We start from the raw sequence: 24251 nt of genomic DNA on the forward strand, positions 1-24251 counted from the left end.
GAACCTTGACATAGAACAAGGACTAGTTAATGGAACACTTGGTACAGTTGTTGGCTTTCAAACATACCCACATGACAATACCATTCAGTTTGTCAATATTCTCTTTGACAAACTATCAGAAGTTAAAAGAATAGGACACTCAACAGCCTGATTCCTTCTTTTCAAAGACATGTATGTACGCATAGAACAATTTTCTCTAACTCTAGCATACACAGTCAGCATTCAAAAATCACAAGGTCTTACTCTAGATAAAGCATTGATAGATATCAGGAACAGAGTCTTTAAAGAAGGCATGAGCTACATAGCACTATCACACTTACATACACTTGACGGTCTATTTCTAATCAACTTTGATGCAAGTAAAGTAAATGCTGATTTTCCTTGCATTTTAGAATAGAATAGACTACGTTCACTATACACCCCCCATCTAAAAACCTATCCTGTTCCACAAAAAGCAAAACGTTGTAAAAGAAAACTACTTCAAAACAGAAATGCAACAGGATCTCATTACAAATTCTCCAAAGAGTAAAAAAAGATAATACTTCATGAATTACTACAACCAAAAGAAGAATCTACTACTCAAAGTAACTCGGGTACTTCTTCAAAGAAGCAACACACACTCCGAAAAAATGACTTGGACACAGTACTATCAGGTCCATTCAAATTTTCAAATATAGCTGGTGTAAACTGCTACGCAAATGTAGCAACAAATAATCTATTCCAATTGCCACCAATTATTCACAACATTTACTTACACAATACAGACCAATTGTGTTTGCAAATGTTAGTTCTTCAGAGAAATGCAACCAACAATCCTGACAACACATACAGTGTTCATGGAATAAGACAAGAATTGGACTACTGTGCTGGAATGGTGAAATTCACTATAAACTCACAAGAAGATCCACAAGAATTTCTAATGTACTTACTACAAGCACTGGAAAACAAACATACCTACAAATGAAATCTTCCAGATTTCATACATGTGGACACATACATGCACTCTCTGCAACCATGTGGGACAGGAACAAATCCCTAATGAACGCTTTGTGTATGTATCCATACCTAACTGTGAATCTATTCCATTTCAGCAACTTGTACAAAAAGCAAACCATGGCATATTATGTACTACCTGCAATTCAGATAATCGCTCCAACTTACAAATACAAACACATAATAAATACGTAATTAGCGATTTCCATCAAGATATCATCGCAATAAGTTTGAGACTACGGTTGAACACATATCAAACAAAAGATGTACCATGGATCAAAATAAACATCAATACATCCAATAACATCTGAAGATTTTGTTTATCTGCTGAAGAATCGTTAAAACATTTGATAACTCAATGTGCAGACCTGATAAACGAGAGATCGTTAATTCTCGGAAACTATGCCCCCGTGAATAACAATAGTGAAGAGTGGTGGTTCATGATGCTATCAAGCCATAATGTGCATCGAACCTGTGCTGTGATCGATTTCTTAGACAAAATTCTTCCAGAGGACAGAAAGCGATGAATTTCATTTGTATAGCGTGATGGCTGAAGTGCATGATTGAGGAGGTTCTTCTTCTGTAATAAAAGTTTGTATAAACTAAATGTTACAATAAAAAAAAATACATGTAATACCAATGCTTTTACGTTACAATGCAGATGGTACCAAAAAAAACTGTAAGCTGACTGGCTTCACACATGGTCAAGTATCACTTGGTAAGAAAACCTTCACAACAATAGGTATAATGTACCACGCAGGAGCCACAACCAATGCATGTCACTACACTGCATATATAAAAAAAAGAATAATGAATGGTTCGAATGTAATGATAGTATCATTACTCTAAAGCAGAGATTACCAGCAAATCTTTAACAAACAGAAACTGAGCAAATTGCACAGTACACTACTAAATAGGAGTGTCGAAATAATGCACAAATGTCTATTATGCAATGCAATAACTCATTATGAACTACCTACACTAACATGATCTTTTCTTTTATCCCAGAAATTTAAAAAGAATATCTTCTCCAGTTACCCAAGTCATGAGAAAAATATATCCAATCACAAAAATTCAAACAGTAAGTATATATTAATTGAACTCACAAATACTGCTCCATAACACAACCATTGAAGCAAACATCTAACTATACACCACAATCCAAAATGTTTACTTCCATGGATATGTTATACTGCAGTGCTTGTTACCAAACTCTACAATCTTAATTGCATGACGTAGCCAAAACTTCACATACAAATAAAACAATACACAAACTGTAGATTTGTGGATATTTGATGGATGTTCGATTCCATGGGTGTGTTATGCTGCAGTGACCAGGGCCTAGAGTCTTGGGTGCATGGCCTACGGCCTACGGCCATGAACCCAAGATTCTAGGCCCTGGCCACAACCACCACAGCATAACACACCCATAGAATCAAACAATTTAACTGTGCTATAGGGGCTAGTTATATAGGATACTAAATACAATCAACGCTGTACTAAAAACCCAAAACCAATATAGTAAAGTAAAATAGCCAGAAGTGCATTTTTTATGTCCGCGGGACACATCAGGGGCGCCTGCCACATAAACAAATACAGCATTTGACCCATCTCTTACTCCCCTACCCTCCCCATGCACTCTTACACACCAACACTCCCCAAAGTTGCATTTTTCCCACGTTCGTCGCGGCAGGGAAATGTGTCCGCGGAACGGACATAGATGATATCCCAAATTATTTGGGACCTACTTTTTAGTTGTTTTTAAAAAAAACTACTGGCCAGATTTACACCATATTCTCAAAAGCACGCTTTCGGGACCAAGCTGCTGCTCCTGCCACAAATTGGGTGCAAATCCCATTCACTCTATGGTAAAAAAAAAGAAATTTGGGGAATTTTGGAAACTTTGCCCCCCCCCCCGCACCAAAGCTCACTAAACTTTGCAAAAAAAAATCAGAGTGGGCCATACACTTTTTTTTGCAAACTTTGGTGAGAATTCGTCCAAGGGGAGCGAAGTTATAAGCCTCCAAAAAAGTGCTCTTCCTATGGGATTAGCAATTTAACCATAACTACACGGCCACTACCATGGGCTGTGTAATATATACACACACACACTCCAATGACCTTTGTGAAAACCTGGGAGTAACTCTCAAACCAAATGTGAGCACTCCGGAACTAAAGTACCCTTTTGTGTTGCAAAGAGGAACGTTTAATGGGCAGGACTCAGTTAGGTGTATGGATGTAATGAGGTTCCTTTGCGAGATCAAGGGGATCATCCTGAAGGGAAGGGAATCAGACTAATATTACCACCCTTTTAGACCTATGATTGTTCTGAACTGCCACAAAAACTTGCGTGCCAGGAATATTATTAAAAAGATATCTAGTCTCAGCTTTTTGGGAGTAACTGGAATCCCCTTCTTCCTAAACAGCTCCTTAACAGCCACTGTCAGTGCTGTCTTCTTCGGAGACTCAGGAGTAGTCTTGCATTCCAAAGTGAAGGGAAGGACTGAGACCCAACAAATGATGATGGTCCTTTCTCACCATGTCTAGGCAAGAATCAGTTAGGATAATGAGCAGAAGGAGCTGTGTGCCCCTAGAAGATTGACCTGCTGATTTGTTCCTTTAACTGCCTCTTCACTACGTCCTGGAGAAAAGGAATGATGTGAATCAGAGTGTCAGGTTCGATAGAAGCAGGTTGGAGGAGGAGGCCTACAAATGCAAGAAGCAACAAATGTCAGATTGTGGGTGCTGCCGATTTGTCAATAAAAACCAAATTAGGGTGCCAATCCATCTGTGAAAATCTTGCTTCTGTTATTTCGGTTCCTGAGTGGGCAGAGGATGATAAACCATTTGCTGTATGTGAAGCAGAGCCAGGGGCCCAGCATCTTCGCCAGGTTCCAGTATGAAGGTGAAACTTGTTTGCAAATTCCCCTGACGCTTAGAGAGCAACTCAAGAAGGCAGCACGATGGAGCATGGCACAGAGCATCTCGCTTTCTACAATTGCTATGCTGCTCGGCCAAGGGTCTCCAGTGTTTGGTTTGATGCTACACTGACAAAACCATGACAACACAGACTTAAATCGGTGCCTGAATCATAGAGAAGCCGGGGTAGACCCATGCCTGGTATGCAGTAGGGTTATAGGCATACTTTGACAGGGTCAGTCAATCACTGATCTGGAATTTGCATGGATCAGGTTTATTTTTCCAGCTGGCTCAAAGAGCACAGATCCCAGTACTGCCCAAAGAAATCAAAGCAGCTGCCAATTGACCCACCATAACAGCGAGATTTTCTTTAAGCCCTGTGGGGTAAGGGCTTTAGGTAGGCCTTCCTTACTGGAGTACCTGTGACTCCATCAAGCTCCTCCAGGCTCTCCAAGAGGTAGTTTAGCACAGCAGTCCACGGTTACCTCCCAAGATGTAAGGGGGTGGTCACAGGTACAGGGAACACTTTCATAAGTACCTTCTGTCCACACACTATTTTTATAGAAATAGGACAAACCTTACCTACCGAGCAAATGTTTGTGGCCGAGTATTGACTTTTTTTCAGACAAAAAAAGGGGCATTCCTATTGCACTAGCCCTATCTTGCGTGAGCATATACATACGATCTGTCAGGCATCACAGCCCTCAGAGTGATTGTTTTTCTGACACAACCCAGGAGTACTGCTTGCGTAGCTATATTTTGTATTGTCTGTATGCTCATGTGGGAAAGCTGGGTGGAAGCATGCGATTCTAAACAAACCACAGAAAGACTTAGTCGGTAAGTAATACTGATCTTCGGAGGCTTGTGAATGCGCTTAGATCCATATTCTTGCATAGACTACCAAGCATAAGGTGGTGGTCCCTATTTAAAACTTGCATGAAGAGTCTGTTATTTGTCCTCCACAGAGATCAGATCTGACCATCATTAGGGAGAACAGATCTATGATGCATACCTTTCTGCAATTTCCCATTTATGTAGGGGGTACTTATGTTTTAGTTATCAATAACTGCTCCAGCCACACTAGTTCTCTCCACTGATAAACAAACGGTGGAAGTAACTAGAGCTCTAGTAATATGTACATTTGACTATTGTATTGACATGTAATTAGGTCTGAACTAAAACAGACAAAGGATCCAAAACAAAGCGCTCATACTCATCCTAATTCTTAAGCACATGGTTTCAGTACCCTAGTCACAAATTCATATCACTGTTTACCAATAAAACAATTGTGTTTAACACCCTGTGCATCAACCACAAAAACCAAGGGACCGGTAATACCCTCTACCTAATCACAGATATAATCAAATCCACCGCAAGAAGAAAGAAGATCATCTAGCAACAAGTTGGTCTTACCAACTGCCAACAGAATCCAACATGGAGGCAGAACCTTAGCAATTGGCTGGGGCAAAGATATGGAACAAGGATTGTCTGCCTGAAAGATTAAAAAAGGCTAACTACTATAATTATTACAAAAACAAGCCTTTGAGGGCAAAGGAACAGACACAATTGTTCTACCATGTACTGTCAACAGTTAACAGCTGTGTCCATTCCCTTCTCCCCTTATGGATACCACCCTCCTTACCAAACAGAACTTTGAAGCGGTTTTACAGAAACTAGGCACAATACAAAAGTTCAAAAAAATATATCATGTTTTATCAAATTAGAACTTGGTAAGTGTATATTTTACATTCTCCCAGCATGCATTTGTGAGTACATTTCATTTTTATTTTGTGTAATGGAGTAGATTATATAATTAAAGAGAAAACAAAAAAGATACAAGTTTTAGCTTATGAATTTTCAAAAATATGTTCATGACATTGTTACATAGAGGGAAAGCGAACCATCTCATTAAACAGGTGGTGCCTATAATTATAGTGGCCATAGTTTTATTTGTAAAAATAAATGTTTTTGCATTTTATTTTGATGTTTAAGGCTGTTGCCAGAGCATGTTCTTTGACTATTTTGAATTGTCTTGATACAACTATTTGAAGGGATGGATAATGTGTCCATCAATTGTATCAAGAGAGACTACACACGCACCCTCAAGTAAGCCTGATCAGTTCCTATTTAGATTGTATGAGTACAAGACCACAAGGCAGGTGAACATCTTGCAACTAATTTGACAAGACAATATTCTAAAAACTAAACCATACTAAATACTAGCTCGGGATCTGCGACTTGCAGCTCGCCAAATCTTCATACCGCGCCTGGGCGAGAGGAAAACACTCAATCGTCAACTGACTGCCCATTGTTCTCAATAAGCAGTGAAGGAAGCACAGTTCTCAACAGCACAGTACATTTGCAAAGTCTCTCCAGGCTGAGGAAGAAGCACAGTATGAGTGTGTGGCAGCTGAGTAGAAGGAAACAGGTATAGGCTTTTTTGTGGGTGGGAGGTCAACGTGTATGTGACTGTCACAAATACAGGAAATGGAGAAGGGTGTGCAGTCAAAGAAACCAAGGTTAAAAAGAGGGTATGTCTCATTGAGGCAAAACAGAAGAAGGAACGGACTAATTAAGAGGGGGACAGGAACAGGGCTAAACCCTGAAATGTAGTGAGGAAAGTAGACATCAGAAAAAAGATCTGAAAATGCATGGCACTTGGTAAGGCAAAGCAGCAAGAAGACCTGGCAAAGAACCGTGTGCAGGCTGTCTTCCCCAGCAAAGGCTGGCCAAAAAGGCATAATATGCAAATGCAGGTCACACAAAGGCAATTGCACTTTTAAAGATCAAGCATTTTGCTCAGCATCATTACATATATTCAACTAAATTCCAGGCAAGACATGCCAGAAACTCGGAAAATCATGCTTTACTAAATTATTGCAGCAATAAAAAAAGGATTCCTTAACTTTGCTGACCTGCAATAGCGAGATTCCCAGGAAGACACCGGCAACAATATAGATATTTCTGGGTAACCAACCTTCCAGAACAGGAATGCACCCTTTCTCGTAAATTGGGGTACTTCTCACAATGCCCTAAGGAAGTAAACAAAGTAAATTTTTAAAGTTACACAGATCAATGAAACCCATCATTGCCAAGAAAGCTATGCACAGGCATCTTGTAAATTAAAAAACATGACAAGTCAATCAGTACAAATTGGTTTAACATCCCCCCCACCCCCATGAAATACTGTCTGGGTGGGATGTGATGCCCGTCTGCAAACTTCTACTGTAGAAACTTAAGGAATTTGAGGGTGGTTTCACAACCGAAATATCTCCCTCCCAGACTCATGTTAACTTCATCAATGTCAGCATGGAAAACACACACTGACCTGGAAACACCACGGGCCATGGTTTACAACTGGCATATCTCCCAAGAGGTCTGCGCCTCTGAAAGGCAAAGCTTGATTGAAGCCCAGAAGTTTATTCTTTTCAATTGGTGCTCTACACAGGAGGCCACATCATGGCAAAGACATAGAAGAACACAGAGGTTTCTAGAACTGCTTTTGTCACAATGCAGACTTCAGAGGATGGCAGTCATGTGGCATAATCGCCACCAAAACATTTTATTTATTTATAAAAACTTCAAACAACAAGTATAAATTAAACATAGAATTCTCAGTAAAATTACAAATTTGATTCTTGGGAGTCTAACATAAAAAGGTAAGGGGGGCGCTGCTGCACCCGATGGAACTGGCAGCATAGGTGCCGAGCTCCGGACTGGGGTGAACTCTTCATCAAAAATTACTGGTTTATAACTGAACTTTCCTTCCTTGCTGCCCTGCAAACCGTGGACGTACATCCAGTGCCTGAACCGGCTAGACCGCGTTTCGCCGAGGACATCCGGCGGTGAAGATACAGTGCGGCTACTGCCAGCAGGGGAGCCCGTCGGCTCTCCCTGCATTGCTACTCCGGGAGGCGCGGCTTATCTGCCGCGCGCTGCGGCTCGGCGGCCTGCGTAGGGAAGGGGCACCTCGACCCGCGCTGCTAGCGGAATGTGATCCCAATCCGGGCTGACACTGGCCTTGCGGGCCTGCGACTGAGGCGCCGGGCTGCCGCTGGCCTCCAGAACTCCTACATCAGGATCCTGTTTCTTCCCCGACGGCCCTGCGCACGGGCCCGGTGCTGGGCTGTGACACTGCAGGAGGCCCGTGGCGGCTGGGTGGGGCCCGCGCCGACCTCCCGTCCATCGCCCCACTCATTGCTGGAAGATGGAACACAGAATTGAAGACATGGTAGGGGCTGGGGGGGGGAAAATCACAGACCTTGACCCGCGCTGGGTGGCGCCCTCAATTGCCACCATCCCACGATGATGTGGGGTTGTCGATTGGATCAGCAATAAATACTAGTGGCCATAGATCGTCCCCGCGCACGCTGCTGGGAGTGGCCCTTCTCTTCGCTTGGGGGTCCAATCAGTGGGGGCCCTCCCCCCGCCACTCAATACCCATTGACACTGAGCATTTTGCCCCCGCGTGAGGGCAATTGAACACTATTATTGAGCACCTCAGCTGAGGAAGGTGCCAGGATCTGACATCTTGGCATAAATTAAATTGGACCCTCAGACCTGATACCCTACTGGATGCCTCTGCCCCTCGTGTTGCACCCACAGCACCCGCCTGATATCAGATCAGCTGCCTATCCTGCACACAACTAAACAGGTTTTTCCACCCCTACAAATTGGCACTAGCCCCTCAGCGAGTGGCATGTGGGCAAAGGCCTCCACTGCTGTGATCCTACAGCCCCCTGGAAGAACTAAGGACAAAACAAACCTGAGGGGTCCCTACGTGGCCCTCCTGGCTGGCAATCCAGGGTGCCTTGGTTTACCCTGCGACATCTGGAGTGGCAATAACTGACATCCTTAGCCGCCCACACCTGCTTACACTCCCAGAGCCTCTCTCCACCGACACCATTACCAAAGGGGCGGGCGCCGGGAAGAAACAGAGCTCCCTGAATATGTTTGCAAAACCCCCAGCTAAATCAACAGCCGAAACACTGGAGGAGACACCAGCAACATCGTCCACGCTGGCCCGGATGACTCGCAGAAGATGCTACAATATATTCGGGAGGGGTTAACCACGTTACACTCAAAGCTTGATGATATGAATGGCACCATCTCATCTATAAAGACACATCGAGAAGACTGATGGCCGTGTAGCAGAGATAGAAACCAGAGTGGGAGCCACTGAAGATGAGCTGGGTTCCCTGCGGGCCACGGTATCCTCACTCTCCACTCAGATGCTGGCGGTGCAGAAAAAGAATGATGAATTAGAATCCCGGTTGAGACGCAATAATTTACGCATTGTCGGGGTGTTCGAGGACAATATAAACGAGCCAATGGAAGACTTTGTGGAACACATGCTGATGTCACTCTTAGACTCTCTGAAACTATCCCTGCAGTTCGCAGTGGAAAGAGCCCACCGTTCCTTTGCTGCAAAACCAAGGCCTGGCGCACCCCCACGCCGCATCATAGCCAGAATCTTAAATTTCTGTGATCGAGATGCTCTCCTGAGAGTGGCTCGAATCAAGGGTGAGCTGCGTCTAGGCGCTGCAAGGATCCATCTTTACCCTGATTTCTCTGTGGCAGTGTAACAGGAACGCAAAACCTTTGTGGCGGTAAAGAAAAGGCTTCGAGATCAAGGGGTCAAATACTCCATGCTATGCCCCACCAAACTAAGAATCGAACACTTGCATCAGACATTCTTCTTTACGATCCCAGAGGAGGCCTCAAAATTCATGGACAAACATTTCCTGGGTTGATCCTCAACCGCGGCGATGGCACTAACGAGGCCCAATCAGTGCACCCCAAGTCCATGCCGAGTATCTGTCTTGCAGTAAGTAAAAGAATGTCTTTGGCGGAACCCCGCTCACCTTTTGTTTGTTCTCGTCTTTTCAGATGCTGATGTTTCGGGCGGCGATTCAACGGGTGCTGCGCCGGGTCATGGAGATACTCCGAAGACAGGTGAGTATGGCACGGCGCTGCAGCTGGCAATGTGACACGGTTTATTTTAATGTCTTTTTCCTTTATCCACAGGTGCGGCTGCTCCAGGAAAAGATGATGACCAAATGGAAATCTCCTTGTTCTAACCTTCTCTTTCCTTTTCTCTAGGATCGGCTCCGGACACAAAACGGGTGTGGCTGTAGACTGGATGCTGGACTGCAGACACGGTGAGCGTTACGCTGCTAAGATGCAGAATAACGCGAAGCGTGTGCTGCTCTTCGGGCGTGGTTTAAATAGCATCAAAAAAGTAGTTCCCCAGGTAAGAAATTCCATTACCACACCCAAGCAGCAAAACATTTCCTAAAGGAAAGTAGTCCCTTCATGGCCTGTACATGAGTTCTTTGCAGGATAACCTGCATAGTTTAAAGTTGGCAATATGAGCCTGGCGCCTACAGCCCCAGCACTGAACCAATGTAGCCCCTATGCGGGGTTTGGGGAATTCCTGTGTCTTCTTGGGTGCCTGTACTCTGGACAGAAGGACCTGTTCCGGATGTCTGGGGGCAGGCATCGTGAAAGAATGTGAGGGGTCTGGGTAATCACAAAAATATGCAGCAAATACAACTTTATGCTGAACGCCACAGCATTAAAATCCTTTGTTTACAAGAGACCCGCCCGCTCCGAGCAATGCAAAACTTTTGCTAAACAGTGGGGGCCCCAGAGGTATTACACCAATTATTCCACCCAAAGTCGAGGTGTCCTTTCTTTAATACATAGAAGCCTTAAATTCACATGCGGTCACTCACGGATAGACCCGCAGGGGAGATGTATACTAATCCACGGCAGACTGCAGAATCAAGAAGTAGCCATTTTGAATATCTGTGGTCCGAACATTGACGACCCAGATTTCTACCTGCATCTGGCCTCTGTGCTGGAGAGTTATCCCCCGGTTCCTATCTTATGGGGTGGCGTCTTTAATACAATCCTTGACACCAACCATGACACATCAGGCTCTAGACCACGCCAGCTTTCCAGGGCAGCCCATACTATTCTGACAACGCTCCCACGACTTGTGGTTGTGGATGCTTGGCGTCTCATGTACCCGGACTCTCGCTCATACTCTTACTATTCCTCAGTGCACGATTCAAACTCTAGGATAGATAGGCGGCTTATTTCAGACATATTGGTTAGCAGCCTATCCCACCTGGCGATCCTCCCTAGATTGCTATCTGACCACTCTCCAGTGATTATCTCTTTGAACTGGGCCATGACTACAATACAACGAGGCAGTGAAGGGTGGGGCCACATGCGCTACTCGATCAGCCCTTTGCCTCTGAACTTGAATCCTCCATCGAGACTTTTCAATGTGATCAACAGGATCGGTCCAGAGGTGCAGGCAGTGGCGGCCACCTTAGACATGCAGAAGGCATTTGACTGTCATGGGAATATCTGTGGTGAGTCTTTGCGAAATGCAAATTCGGTCCCAACTTTCGCACCTGGGTTAAACTGCTATACACCAATCCATCTGCCAGGGTCCGCACCGAGGATAGATGTTCCGCCCCCTTCCAGATAGCTAGAGGAACACGACAGTGCTGCCCCTTTTCCCCGCTAATATTCGCATTTGGTGCCCCGGACTTTGTCAGGTATTGGTTGGTAGCCCAGTCCCAATTAGCTTCCCACTGGTTCAACACCACAGACCCCCCCACCGCGAGGGATCGGTTCCCTTATTCTCAAACCTGTCCCAGCTGACCCGCACATCCTTTGCTATCGCCAAGATCTGGAAACTGGTAGACACCCCATACCCTTTCCACGGTGACCTTCCGCTCTGGAACTTCTTCCCTGATGTCCCAAACATCCCACAATCCACTCTATCCCGATGGGCTGATGCTGGCTTCTTGACACTCCGATATGTCTTTGAGCAGGGCATCTTTCTTGAATGGGCGGACCTTCTACCTCCCCTCAAGCGGAAGCCATCAGCTTGGGTGCAATACACATCGCTCCGGAACAATCTCATAGCCAGCTATCCCAACTTCCCTATGATCCCACCAGACGAGCCCATAATTGCAGAGCTGTGCTGCTTCGATTCCTTTAAAGGGAAAATATCAAGACTTTACACTCTACTCCAGACCAGAGCTGCCCCCTCCTTCACTGAACTGCGACAAAGGTGGGAAGAGGACCTCGTAATCGAGCTCACTGATGAACGCTGGTCCCGAATGTGCGCGCACACCCACACCGTTTCCTATAACTCCCGCTTTAAGTTAATACAATTTAAAGTGTTGCATAGATATCACCACACTCCAGATAGACTACACCGCATGTTCAGTGAGCTCCCTTCCTGCTGCCCTAGGTGTGTTTTGACCAAGCACCCTACATTCATATGATCTGGTCCTGCCCACGGCTTACACAATTCTGGACCGAAATATGCTCCACATTGTCAGCCATACTGGATCACACGATAGACCCATACCAGCCAGATGCCTCTTCCTCGACTTTCCACAATTGGGACGCGACTCAAGGAAGCTAGCTGGACTCTGCATGGAACTGGCTGTACGCTGCATCTTGATGAACTGCCTTCAGTCCAGAACACCCACATATGCACAGTGGCTCAGGACCGTCACATGGGCGCACAATACAGAGTAGTTGTGGGGTATATTGCAACATCCGCGCTCAAGACCGAGGGACATTTGGCGGAGATTTCTTACTTATAGGTCAGCCATGACCTTGAACTCGGACACGGTAGCCTCCACTCCTGCCCTCTCCCCTCAATAGCGCCCCTGTAAATTGTGACCCTCACTCCCGGTGCCGGGACACCTCCCAGACCCCGCCCCCCTTTGTGATGTTACCGAAATGCCAGCACTGTACTGTAAAGTATGCATTGTGCATAGATGTATTTAGTTGATTACGTTGTGATCATCTCTGGTTGTCCATGTGTTGTCAAATCAAATAAATAAAGTTTTTTTTAAAAAAACGAAAAGGTAATAAAAGCTCAGGACAGAGGAGAGCGTTGCTCGGCGCCTCAGCGCATGTTCTTACAACCAAACATCAGACCTTAAGACATTCCTTAGCGAATGAGTTACAATACATGGGTACATAAGTTAAGACACATGATGTTGAGGTTAAAACAGCAGAAATAAAAACTCTGGACACAGAGCCTTACTCGAAGCTTCAAACCAAGTACTTACAATCATCAGAACTTAACACCTTCATTAATAAATGTGTTACTATACCTGGGAACATAAGGTAAAAAACTCTTTAAAATCTATTTAAAGGCCCTCTTTCTCTGCAATCAGGCCCTGTGTAAGACAGAGTTCACATTGGTTGTCTGAGGAATCATACTGTTTCCACTACAGAGTGGTTACTCATAGCCCTCAGGACTGGTTTTAAGTATAGCTTTCTTAAAGATATTGAGCTAGGGCAAAGCAATAAGAAGTGGGTCAGGGTTTCAGATGTTGCCACAAACATGGGACATTTCTCCTCCTCTGCGCTCTTCCATGATTTTGTAAATGAGGCTACCAGAAATATTCCCAGCCTCATCCGCAAGTACACAGATCTTTCAAATGCTGGGTTGATTAGGTCTAAATCTCTCAGAAATAACGGTTTCAAATCCAATTCAATATATTCTCTACCAGTCTTAAGGGTCTGGGCTTTCGTTACTAATTGGGCACTTGATCTGTCTTTCACAGATTTTTTTCAAATCCCTAACAGATTGGTTGGAGCAGGCTGTATGATTTTCCAAAAGCTCGCCCACATCAAGTGCTTACAGGGTATTCTTAACACGAAGTACCCAGCTCAACTTTTTTCCCTCCCGCCAATGCCATTAAATACAGCAGCACTTCCCGATAGCTCTCCAGCTCCTCGTTTTTCCATTGTTTTAGCCAGTATAGAACAGGTTTCAGGGCCAGCTGGAACGATACTGGTGTGGCATCAACTTCTAAATATACCAATGATGATGGGGCACTTTTTAAAAAAAGAATTGCTCATACTTCCCAACTTACATTCGCAGATAGCCAGGTTTCCTAAAAGCATCATGCCTCCATATTTCCGAGCCATAGAGGGTGCAGGAAAGGCCTAGTTTTTGTAAAGTTTGAGTGCTGGAGACACGGATCTGCTTGCATGTCGTGTACGAAAAGCTTATTGCCCCACTAGATTTCACCCAGTGTTATTCCCAACTTTTCCACCTCACGGATCCAGCCACCGGTCTCATGGAACCGGACTCCCTGGTAGTCGAAGAACCCAACCTGCTGCATGGGAACACCAATCGCCTTGATAGTGAGGAGGCTACTTTACAAACTTTGGTTTGAAAACCATTACTTTAGTTTTCCCATTGTTAAGCTCTAGCGACAGCTCTTTTCTCTTTGTCAAAAAGATAATCTGTGTTTGATTCAACACCTGGAGCGTATTAGAGAGTACGACTGCATCTTCTGCATAGAAAACTACAGGATATTTCTTGTCAGACATTTTGGGGCAGTTCTGGCATTCTTTAAACAGGGTGTCTATAATTTCCTGTATGTATACATTAAAAAGAAGTTGAGCCAGGACCCATCCCTGTCCGACACCTTTATTAACTTTAAATGGATTGGTCGCCTCACCCACAAGACCATATCAAACTGTTGCCGTAGAATTTGTATAGAGCGTCCTGACTATCGCGACCAAAGGAGGGAGTGCTTTTCTTCATTCCAAAAATTTCCATAGAACTTCAAGAGACGGAATCAAACGCTGTGCTTAGAATTAAAAGCACAGCGTATCATTTCCGCTGGCAGTATTATATGTGGTGTCAAATTACCCTTGAGCTTCTCAAACTCACCCAGAATCCGCATGTAGCTCCTTCTCTGCCAATAGTTACCAGGTTATCCAGAATGGCATTATAGATGAAAAGCTTAATATCCTGGTGCATCAAATTGGCCCATTTAATTGTTTTACAAGCATGTCCCATAATACGGATCTGCTGAGCATAAGATGGGTCATTGGCATTTCCTGTGCCCAACCATCCTCCTTGCATTTTAATTGCTGAAGGATAGTGGTCACTTTCAATTAGAGTCTGTTAGGGAGAATTCTCATAAATGTGCAAATTCCCTTCACCTTAGAGACCCCCAGCAACTTTGCTGGATTTTGAGGACTTGATTTCTTTACCTGGAGAGTGTGTGAGCCTTCTTCCCACTCATGTATTTTGAATGAGTTTTACTCTTTTGTTCTTTGATTGTGGAGTTTTAGACAACTCCATAGGCATCTTTTCATTTGTGTTACAAAGCACCCTCAGTGCAGTGACGCAGGGAAGCGTTTTAGGCTGTCCCAAGGTTTAAATAACTTCTCTGGGATAACCTACCGTTTCCCAGAGAAAGTAAAGTGAAATTGACTTTACTAGTATTTTCAAATTCCTAGAACCAGCACACCCCATCTTACAATAGCGTGCTGAAGGGGTTACTTAGTATCCCCTATGTCTAGAAACTCAAGTAGCAGTCAAATGCTACCCTTTCCTCTCGAAATGGCTGGTGGCAGATTGTTCACGACCGCGAACACCGGTAGCGTTAAATCGCGGGAGCCATGTTTTTCAAGATGGCGTCTGAGGCCCCTTTGTTTGAACTGGTCCCGGTCTTTTTTCACCATTTCTTTTTGGAAAGGTCCTTCTAGAGTTTGTCTCTACACGCCAAACTAGGTTTGGTCCCTTTGCTCCTACGCCTTTGGCGGGCTTCAGGACTGAAGACCGCCTCTGGTGCCCGAGTTTCTGGGGTGGGCAGGAAGTGAGGGAGGTGCCGAAACTCCCTGTGCTTAGTCTCCTAGGACACCCAAATGCACTCTGGCGTAATTGGCTGGCTGACTCTCCGGCAAGGACAGCCACCCTGCTGGGTGAGTGGCAGCTAGGCTGCAATGAATGGGAGGAAACTGGATAAAATTCAAGTCTCTTGGCTTGGCAGGCAGAGTCGACCACTGGAACGAAAGAACCAAAGACGAGCGGCAAGAGGACAGCTGCTGCAACTCGTGGAGCGTTGGTTTGCCCGGTGAAGCCCTGCTGCAGGCCCGAATCGCCAAGTCCATCTCGACAGAGAAGCCCTTCAAGGACAACTTCTGCCTTTGAGTTGGTAGGACCAATCAACTCGACCCGTAATCCACCTGGATACCTTTCTCTGAGCTGGTTTCCTCAGTGTGCTGCAGGAAACCGAATAACCAGGGAGAGGAACACCAGTTTGTGTGCTTGTCTACAGCTACCGGAATTGAAGATTTGCCTTTGCCAGCTTTTTGACCAGTCACCGTGAAGTGCAAGAGTCCTCAGACGTCATACCTCATGTCCCCACAACTGAGGCTCAGGGACAGACCTCTTCAGTTGCATCTTTTTCTTCATTGTAAGGTACTGTGAAAACCTGACCGAGAGAACTTACCTCTCACTGCGAAAGTGCTTGAAACTTTGGCAACTTGCAGGCATAGTCCGTTTGTGACCCAACATGTTAATCTTTCTTTTACAAACTACTTCTGAGAACTTTGGCAAAGACTTTTCCGTTTAACTACCAGAACTGCCTATCCTATACAAGACATTAGCCCATTGACTTTGGCCTAACTTATTGCATTTAATTGACTCCTCTGGTGAACTCAAACTAATTGCACTGTCTAAGAGTAACTAATATTCTTTACTAACCTATGCCATTTTGCTCCTGCTTCAAAGTAGTCTAAATGCCTCAGAAACTGATAGTGTGAAGTACTGAAGTATATTTTTGTGTGATATAGATTGCCTCCTTCTAGTGAATGTTTTATAACTGACTGTGAAATAAATAAGTGTTTTACCAAGAAACCTTGAGTGCAAGTTTGTTTGAATACTTGTAATTATAGACCTCTATGTAACATCCTTACAGCGCACATTCCCTCTTTAGACAAGCCTGGCTGCTCAGCAACACTACCAGTAAACTGCGTAGTACAGATTTATACCAAAGGTTGGTTTTGCTTACACCTGTAGTCCTAGTTGTGTGCAGTGGTCCCAAAGGGTACTGCATACAAACTTTGCCTAACAGAGTCCAACCTCTAAAATCAGTCACCAAAGCCCAATCATTACTCACAATTAAAATAGTCTATTAATGAGTCTCCCATGATCCGCCTACATGTGGCATAATGTACAGCCATAAGGCAGCTTGAAAAATGAAGAAAAGGTGATGTTGGTATTGGAGCTCGTAAATCCCACCATATACTGTGTTTAATCTTGCACAGCTGCAACTACTTGTTTTTCAACACTACCTTTGCTGGAAGTCATCCACTGAATGCAGTCATATGGTAGTGAACACGTAATGTACATACATCTAAAACAAAAGTAGGCAACATATACTCACTTGCACTCGTGCATCATAGCCACACTGTGTGTTCAAAACAGATGATTGCTGAAAAATAAAAATTGTAAACAATTACTACAAATTTGGATTTAAGGTGGCCTACAAACAACAAATAAAACATACTAAAACAACAAAAGCCTTGGCATATGGATGCCAGATGGTGACACAAAGGAACTATACAAGACGACAAATAGGAAAGAAGGCAAAAATCCAAGGCACTGATGCTCCTTAAAAGTCAAAACGGCATCTCTGACTGGGAGAAACGTTTTCAAAAGGTCCACCTTGTATCTGCAAAAGTGCACTGCAGATACATAGATTTATAAAGGAAAGAACCTGCAGTGATGGTTAAAATGGAAACCCTGCAGGAAGACCACAAGGAGAGTTTACAAAACTATAACACAAAATATAAAACAAAAATACTTTTCTTGTAGTTTCCTGTGGTTCCTTCAAATGGTAGCATAAATATAGGGTCTCAACACTTGAGTTTGATTCATTACCTTATTTCAGATAATCCATAAAAGTGTATATTGCAACATAAAATCAACACATTTTACAAATTAATTTCCAATAACATTAGTCGAGCTAAGTTAATTTTAAAATACAATTATCTTGAGTAAATGGGGCCCATGATATACAGCCATAGGTGTAGATAGATTTGAGGCAGAGCAGTAAAGACAACCCCAAATCTGTAAAGCATTGCAGGGTGGGCATTTACAGATGTTAACGTCACTGCGGTGGGTCCAACTACATTAGCTTCAGGCCCCACTTGTTAGACAATCCTGGCTATGCCTCTGTCGGAGGCCACCCCCAGACAATGTTCCTCTAGCCATGGCCAAAGGTATACACCACAAGCCATGGCAAGTGGCCTGCAGACCTTTAATGGTTGCAAAGTAGCCATTGGACCTTGTTGCATTGTTAAATTGCCCACAGCATAGCCAAACTCCATGCCTTGGGCAAAGGGTCTGAAACCATTATGGAGCTAGGAGGTGCCAGTGGAATTTCCAAAGGATGTGGTCCCAGAGACATAGGCCACTGGGCATAGACACAAGACAGTACCAGTCAAACTGCCCAAAATTCCACCATCGCTTGTGTGATCCTAAAGCAACATTACAACTCTGCCACAGTTGTCATAAAACAAATACATGTGGCGGGCTTCGTCCTGCTGAGTAACTTGAAAAATATTATCTTCAAAATTATAGTTCCAGATCCCTTGGCATTTTATTGGTGTTTATCTTCATATCTAATTTTAAGTGACCTAAACGAGCTTGAGATAGTACTCATAAGCTAATTTAATTGCTCAGGTTGTGTATGAACAATGGGCACACGGGCGAGTACCGGATTGAGTACCGCTTACCCGCTGCTCTTGCTCCTGTTGGATTTGGACTTCGCACAGAAAAGTGATTGCCTAGTGATTGCAGTCGTTTCTGGGTCTTACACTCCTACTTCCTGTCTCTGCATTGTCCCGCCCTAGAATTGCAGCGATTGGCTCGTCTCTGGGTCTGAACTTTCCTACATATTGCACGCACACGCGCAGAGCGCGCGCGCGCACAGGGGCGAGTACCGGATTGAGTACCGCTTACCCGCTATGCCGAGTGGCCGGCGCCTAGAGACAGGTACTGAAAGGTACATGATCCAAGTCGCAGGGGGTGGTGTTTGTTTTTGTTTTTTTAAATTCGATTTGATTTTTAACTTTACATAATGAATGTACGCGGGTGTCTGTACTCTTTGAAAACCGACATGCCATCAGCGGTCGGCTTGAGCAACAGCACTGAAGAAAAACAAAAGCAATCTTTAAAAAAAATTGTTGTTTCTCAAATCAATTGTTCTCTCCCCAAGACCGCGTTTGACTGGTGGTGGGTGTGCCACTGCATTTAACCCCCACGGTCTATCCACTCCAAAACAACTTACTAAGCTGAAAGACCATTTTTTTTTTTTAAACACACCCAGTTTACATGGCAATGATGGCACAACAATACACCACTATAACGTGGGGAGAGTGGAGGGATTAACGGTTCCACCGGTGCTTTCTGATAATATGCTAGACTCTCCGGCCCATATTCCTTCCCGAATTCAAGAATGCAAAATTAATAGCACTTTATCCACGGTGTCGTCAGTTGATGACACAGACAAACAAGAAGTCTCCCTGTATGCGAGCAAGTGCGAATCACTGATATCTATCCGCAGCTCGCAAAATAATCCAAGAAATGTGTCGACTGGTGGCATATCAATTGCTCACTCAATATCGGCATTCTCCTATGTCCAGCCTACCCCGCGCCGTCCAATGGCGCGACCCTTGTCTGACAATCCAGATGGCCAACCCCAGCTATTACAGACTGCATTGGCTGCTATTAACACTATGCTTATGTCCATGTTTAAACTGTTTGAATCCTTAGACGCTAAAATATCTAAACAAGAGTCAAAGTTAGATGATTTGTTGCTATGGTCTCAAAATATGAGAAATTGTCTTAAAACTTTCACTCACATGAATTCTGAAAAAGTGTGCGATAAATCAAACAGATGCCCTGCAGCACAGCAAGAGGCCCCATTTGTAGATGGACCCCAGCCTGTGCTACCAGTAATTACTCACAGAATTACACCAAGATCTGAAGGACTGATTCCTCCCCGTCCACCTACGGTTAACACCTCTTGGATCAGTGTGCAGGATTCTACATCAGCTGAACCTGCAACTGTTGGCGATCAAGCTAACCCATCAGGAGGTGTTGCCCCAATACACAATGAGGCTACCATTCCTATGGAAAAAAAAGAGCACCAGAGTGGCATTAACTAGAAAAACAAGGAATATGTCACCTGTAAGAGCTGTAAAAGTGTCACAATTTTTTTTTAAAAAAATTACAACAGCCAGCGTCAAGGCACCAGGTGCTCAACCTTGCAATCAGGTGGCCCCAGAGCAAAGGTCTAGTGTTCCATTAGTGCCTGACTGCCTGGCTTCTTGTAATTACCCGACTGTACATGAGTCGCTTCATGATCTGGTTGAAGAGATCGAACGTGGTGATGTAAACATGCAAGAGCCCCCAATGCAACATTCTGTATTAGCGCCTACAACCAGTTCCTTGGGGGCGTCTGGCTTAAATGAAGTCAATCCACAGATAGCAACAATGCTGAGCGAAATGCGCAAGGCATTGGACTCTTATTTGGATGAACAGGGTCTTGGCAAAGGTGACCAACCAAAGAAATGTTGTAGACACAACGAAATCTGTATCTTGGTCCAGCCCAGTGACAGATCAAGCAAATATAGTAGCCAGACCAGCAAACGCCCGTCAGAATACAACACCACATGTTGCCAGACACAGCGCTCGAAATCCAAAATATAGACTGGAAGCTGACGACATCTCTTCGCTCAATAAGGATAAAAATTCTAGTAGTAATGTATCTCGACATATAATCTCCTCAGACTCTGATTTCCATTCATTAATCCTAAAATGCCGCGAGGGACCTTATGCCTCATACAATTTAAATAGACAAAGTGTGCTAAATATATTTGATGATGTCGTGAAACTTGAAAATCTGATGTCACACGACATCGCCCAGGTAGAATACATCTCGGGCGTTACCACTTCGATTGTGAGGCTATGGATACCCCTCGGGCATTGTGTTAAATGTGATATGGATGGCAAAAATGTCTCTGTTCGACATGGGATTTCTGCTTGCTCAGGATCCTGAATAAGCGTGATGAAGCACTTAATCATCAAAATCGGATATACACAAGCCTACGTGAAGACATGCACACTGGTAAGAATTAACCACCAAGTGTTATTCGGACATATCCTTTTAAGGTTGCGTGTTGGAACACTCGAGGTCACAATCATCTACAAACCTCAATGAAATCACTATTGGAACAATATGCAGTAATTGCTCTACAAGAGACCTGGTATGTCGAACCCCCTATATGGGATAACTGATACTGTACTCCTATCAGCAAAAGTTGGAACGCGTGGACGGCCTTCGTTGGGCCTATTAGTAGCTGTTAATAAGAAACATCGCTTTAAAAGTGGAGGCCTTGAGAAACATTAACATCTTCATTCAGCTGGTGAAAATCACGTGCTTAAATCATGTGATAGCATTTATAAACATTTATCGTAACCCGGCAGGACTAACTGATGAAGCCTTTTTTGAAGGCCTAACCGTGCTATTAGATTTAATATCAGTAACCAATGGCATTACGGAAACCATCATAGCTGGTGATTTAAACCTAGATTGTTCATCTTCCAGCACGAAAATCAAGATAAAGGCCGTCTCTACTTGGTCCAACCTTATGACTGATAGGAACTTTAGAATGGTAAATGGTGCGGTTGAAGATACACCCGCAAAAGCATACTTGGCAGCGCGACTCAAGTCAAAGCACCATTGATTACATCTATGTAAAACACCGGTTTAGCAGAATTCTCCTATTCGAAATAATTCCTCAGTCACAAAGTGATCATCACCTTCTCTCCTTGCAGCTCAACTGGTCAACTGAAAATTCAGTTAATGAATGGATGAAACAACATCTAGAGGTTAACAATTCTAAAAATCGTTTAAAATGGTCCTAAGGAAATCTATTGCATGGGAAAACTTCCATAGATCTGCCAATTCCCATAATTTTATCAATCATATCGACTTCCTAGAACCTTTTAAAAACACGATTGTTCCAAATCCGAACAGTAAATTTCATAAGCACGCTTTCTATCCTGAAATTAAATTGCGTAAATCGCAATATCGTAAAGAGAAGAGACTAATAATAGCCTTGAATAATACCAACCCTAGTCAGGCATTAAGAGCTGATAAATGTAAATATCTAAATTGGATACGTAGTCGACGTGCCTTGGTATTCCAGCATGATAGTGAACGCATGCTCAACTCCATTCGCTCTAAAAACTCAGCCGAAGTTGAGATAACTTAACTATTGCACAAGCTTGTTTCAAGCACATGTCCAAACCGGAGCGGTATCGGAAGAAGCCTGGGTGATTCACTAGTCAAATCTGTACAAGGACCCAAACTTTGGAGCGGAAGTGTACAGGATACAAACAACTACTGCTTGGAATATCCACTGTTCGCCGTCATTACTTGAAGAGCTGATATTAAATCTAAGCTCCTCCAGAGCTGCTGGCCCGGATGGCCTGCATAAAATAACTTTTAAAGAAAATCTGAAGCTCTGGGCTAAGATCCTCCATGCCATCTTCCAACAAGTTATGGTATATCGCAAACTACTGGCATCCTTGATTACATCACTAACAATGCCTATATATAAGAAAGGCTACCGTACAAACCTGCGAAATTACCGCCCGATTGCTTTATTAGATGCTCCGGGGAAGCTTTTTGCAGAATTGGTGTTGGGCTAATTTAACGTATGGACGAAATCCTGTGGCATGAGAGACCAGCAACAAACAGGATTCGTCGCATGTCTAGGTACCTGTGTTAATCTCCTATCACTCAATGCAATAAAAGCTCAATGCCAGATGCATAAGCAATCTGGCTATTTTGCGTTTGTAGATCTACACGCAGCATTTGACACTGTCTCCCGTGTCCTTATGATGAAATTAAAAAGACGGCTGCCCTCCAGTCCTTCGGGATATCATTCACGCATTTCATGCTGATACATCTATCCGTATAAGACTAACTTTGGAAGGATTATTAACAGCTCCTATCAAGACAGCTTGTGGCTTAAAGCAATGCTGCTTATTATCTGCAGCGATCCTTAATTACTTTATACAAGATCTAAGAATCTCATTCTTGCACATATCATCTGACGCCCCGGTTCTCAATGGAAAAAAAATCACTAATTTGAACTACGCAGATGACCTAGTGCTCATTTCAAAGGTTCGCAGAATCTACTTGGCGCATTCAACTCTTATCTAGTTACAAATCAGTTGGTGGTTAACATTAACAAAACACAGAATGTAACATACGTTGCTAATAGAAATCATAGGAACAGATAAAAGTGGACTATAAACCAAATGACACTAGAAATCGTGAGCACATCCATTTACCTCGGAATGGTTTCTGAAGGATCATTAACGCCACGTGGCCAAGTAGAGCGCATGGAAGCGAAATTGTCCACAGCCATATCGCAGACAAAAATTATATTGCACCGGTACGGTAAATTTACAATAAAACCAGCAATCATCTATTGGACTATGAAAGCAATTCCACCCATTTTATATGGAGTCGAAACATTACTGAATTGTAAACTACTAAATCTTGATAGATTAGAAGCCAAATTCTGGAGGGCAGTCCTCGCCCTACAGCAGTATGTAACAGGTGCATGCCTGCGATATGAACGGGGGCTAATTTCCATGCATGCCACCTATTTATGGCGATGTCGCTCATTGTTTCGTAAAGGTCTGCTGGCAAATCAGCAACCGAATATGCTACAGGTAATTGCCAACTATATGTTATCAGATGAGAGTTTTGCAGAAAGGTGGGTTGGTGAAAGTCTAGCCTGTTTAGCAAATGTAAACCTATCAATCTATATGTTAGTCACAAATCCGGATAAGGCAAAAAAATTAATATATCCACTGGATTGGACCAACACGAGACACAAATGTCTAAAGTATCGCCAAATCCCTAAGCACCGATTCTTGCCTAAAGCAGTTAAAACACCTGAAGCTTACCTTTTAAAATTTCCATCTGTGGCATTAAGATCTGGCCTCTTGAGAGTGCGCTTCGACTTATGGCCTACTTGCCAAGTACAAGTCAGAAGACATTTGAGCCCAAAGGATATAGAGTTCTATAGATTCTGTTTGGATCCCAATTCTGTTGAATCATTAGAACACTTGGTATGCTACTGTGCCGAGTTAACTACTTTAAGATTAGCTCATTTCACAACTGTAATTACCATCTTAGAAACGGTTGAACAAGATACACGTTGGACTTTCTTATTATGTTCTAACAAATGCACTGTACAGATAGCATTGATTAATTTCTTAATGTCTCTGAAACTAGGAAATCTGTCAAGCAAGGGGTCTTGCACAAATTCAAGCTGAGCGTTCCCTTCAAGCGTTCCCTTCAAGTGTTCCCTTGTTGGGGTCGTAAAACCATGTTTATGAGATCCAATCTCTAAAGAATTGAACTATACAGTTTGTTGTTGATAATTGACTA

General features: G+C 43.7%; 1 protein-coding gene across 5 annotated transcripts in view; it reads right to left on the reverse strand.

The window, feature by feature from the left end:
- Positions 1-24251, reverse strand: part of TSPAN14 (tetraspanin 14) — a 449587-nt gene that overhangs the window by 82086 nt on the left and 343250 nt on the right. For all 5 annotated transcript variants that reach the window (XM_069610831.1, XM_069610832.1, XM_069610829.1 and 2 more), the window contains 2 exons: positions 17154-17201; positions 6828-6944 (listed from right to left, as the gene is read on the reverse strand). In XM_069610831.1, the coding sequence (XP_069466932.1) occupies positions 6828-6944; positions 17154-17201 (165 nt within the window). The remainder of the gene's footprint in view (positions 1-6827; positions 6945-17153; positions 17202-24251) is intronic.

This window comes from Ambystoma mexicanum, chromosome 8 (assembly GCF_040938575.1).
Source record: "Ambystoma mexicanum isolate Mex_15411 chromosome 8, UKY_AmexF1_1, whole genome shotgun sequence".
In the NCBI taxonomy this organism is placed as follows: domain Eukaryota; kingdom Metazoa; phylum Chordata; class Amphibia; order Caudata; family Ambystomatidae; genus Ambystoma; species Ambystoma mexicanum.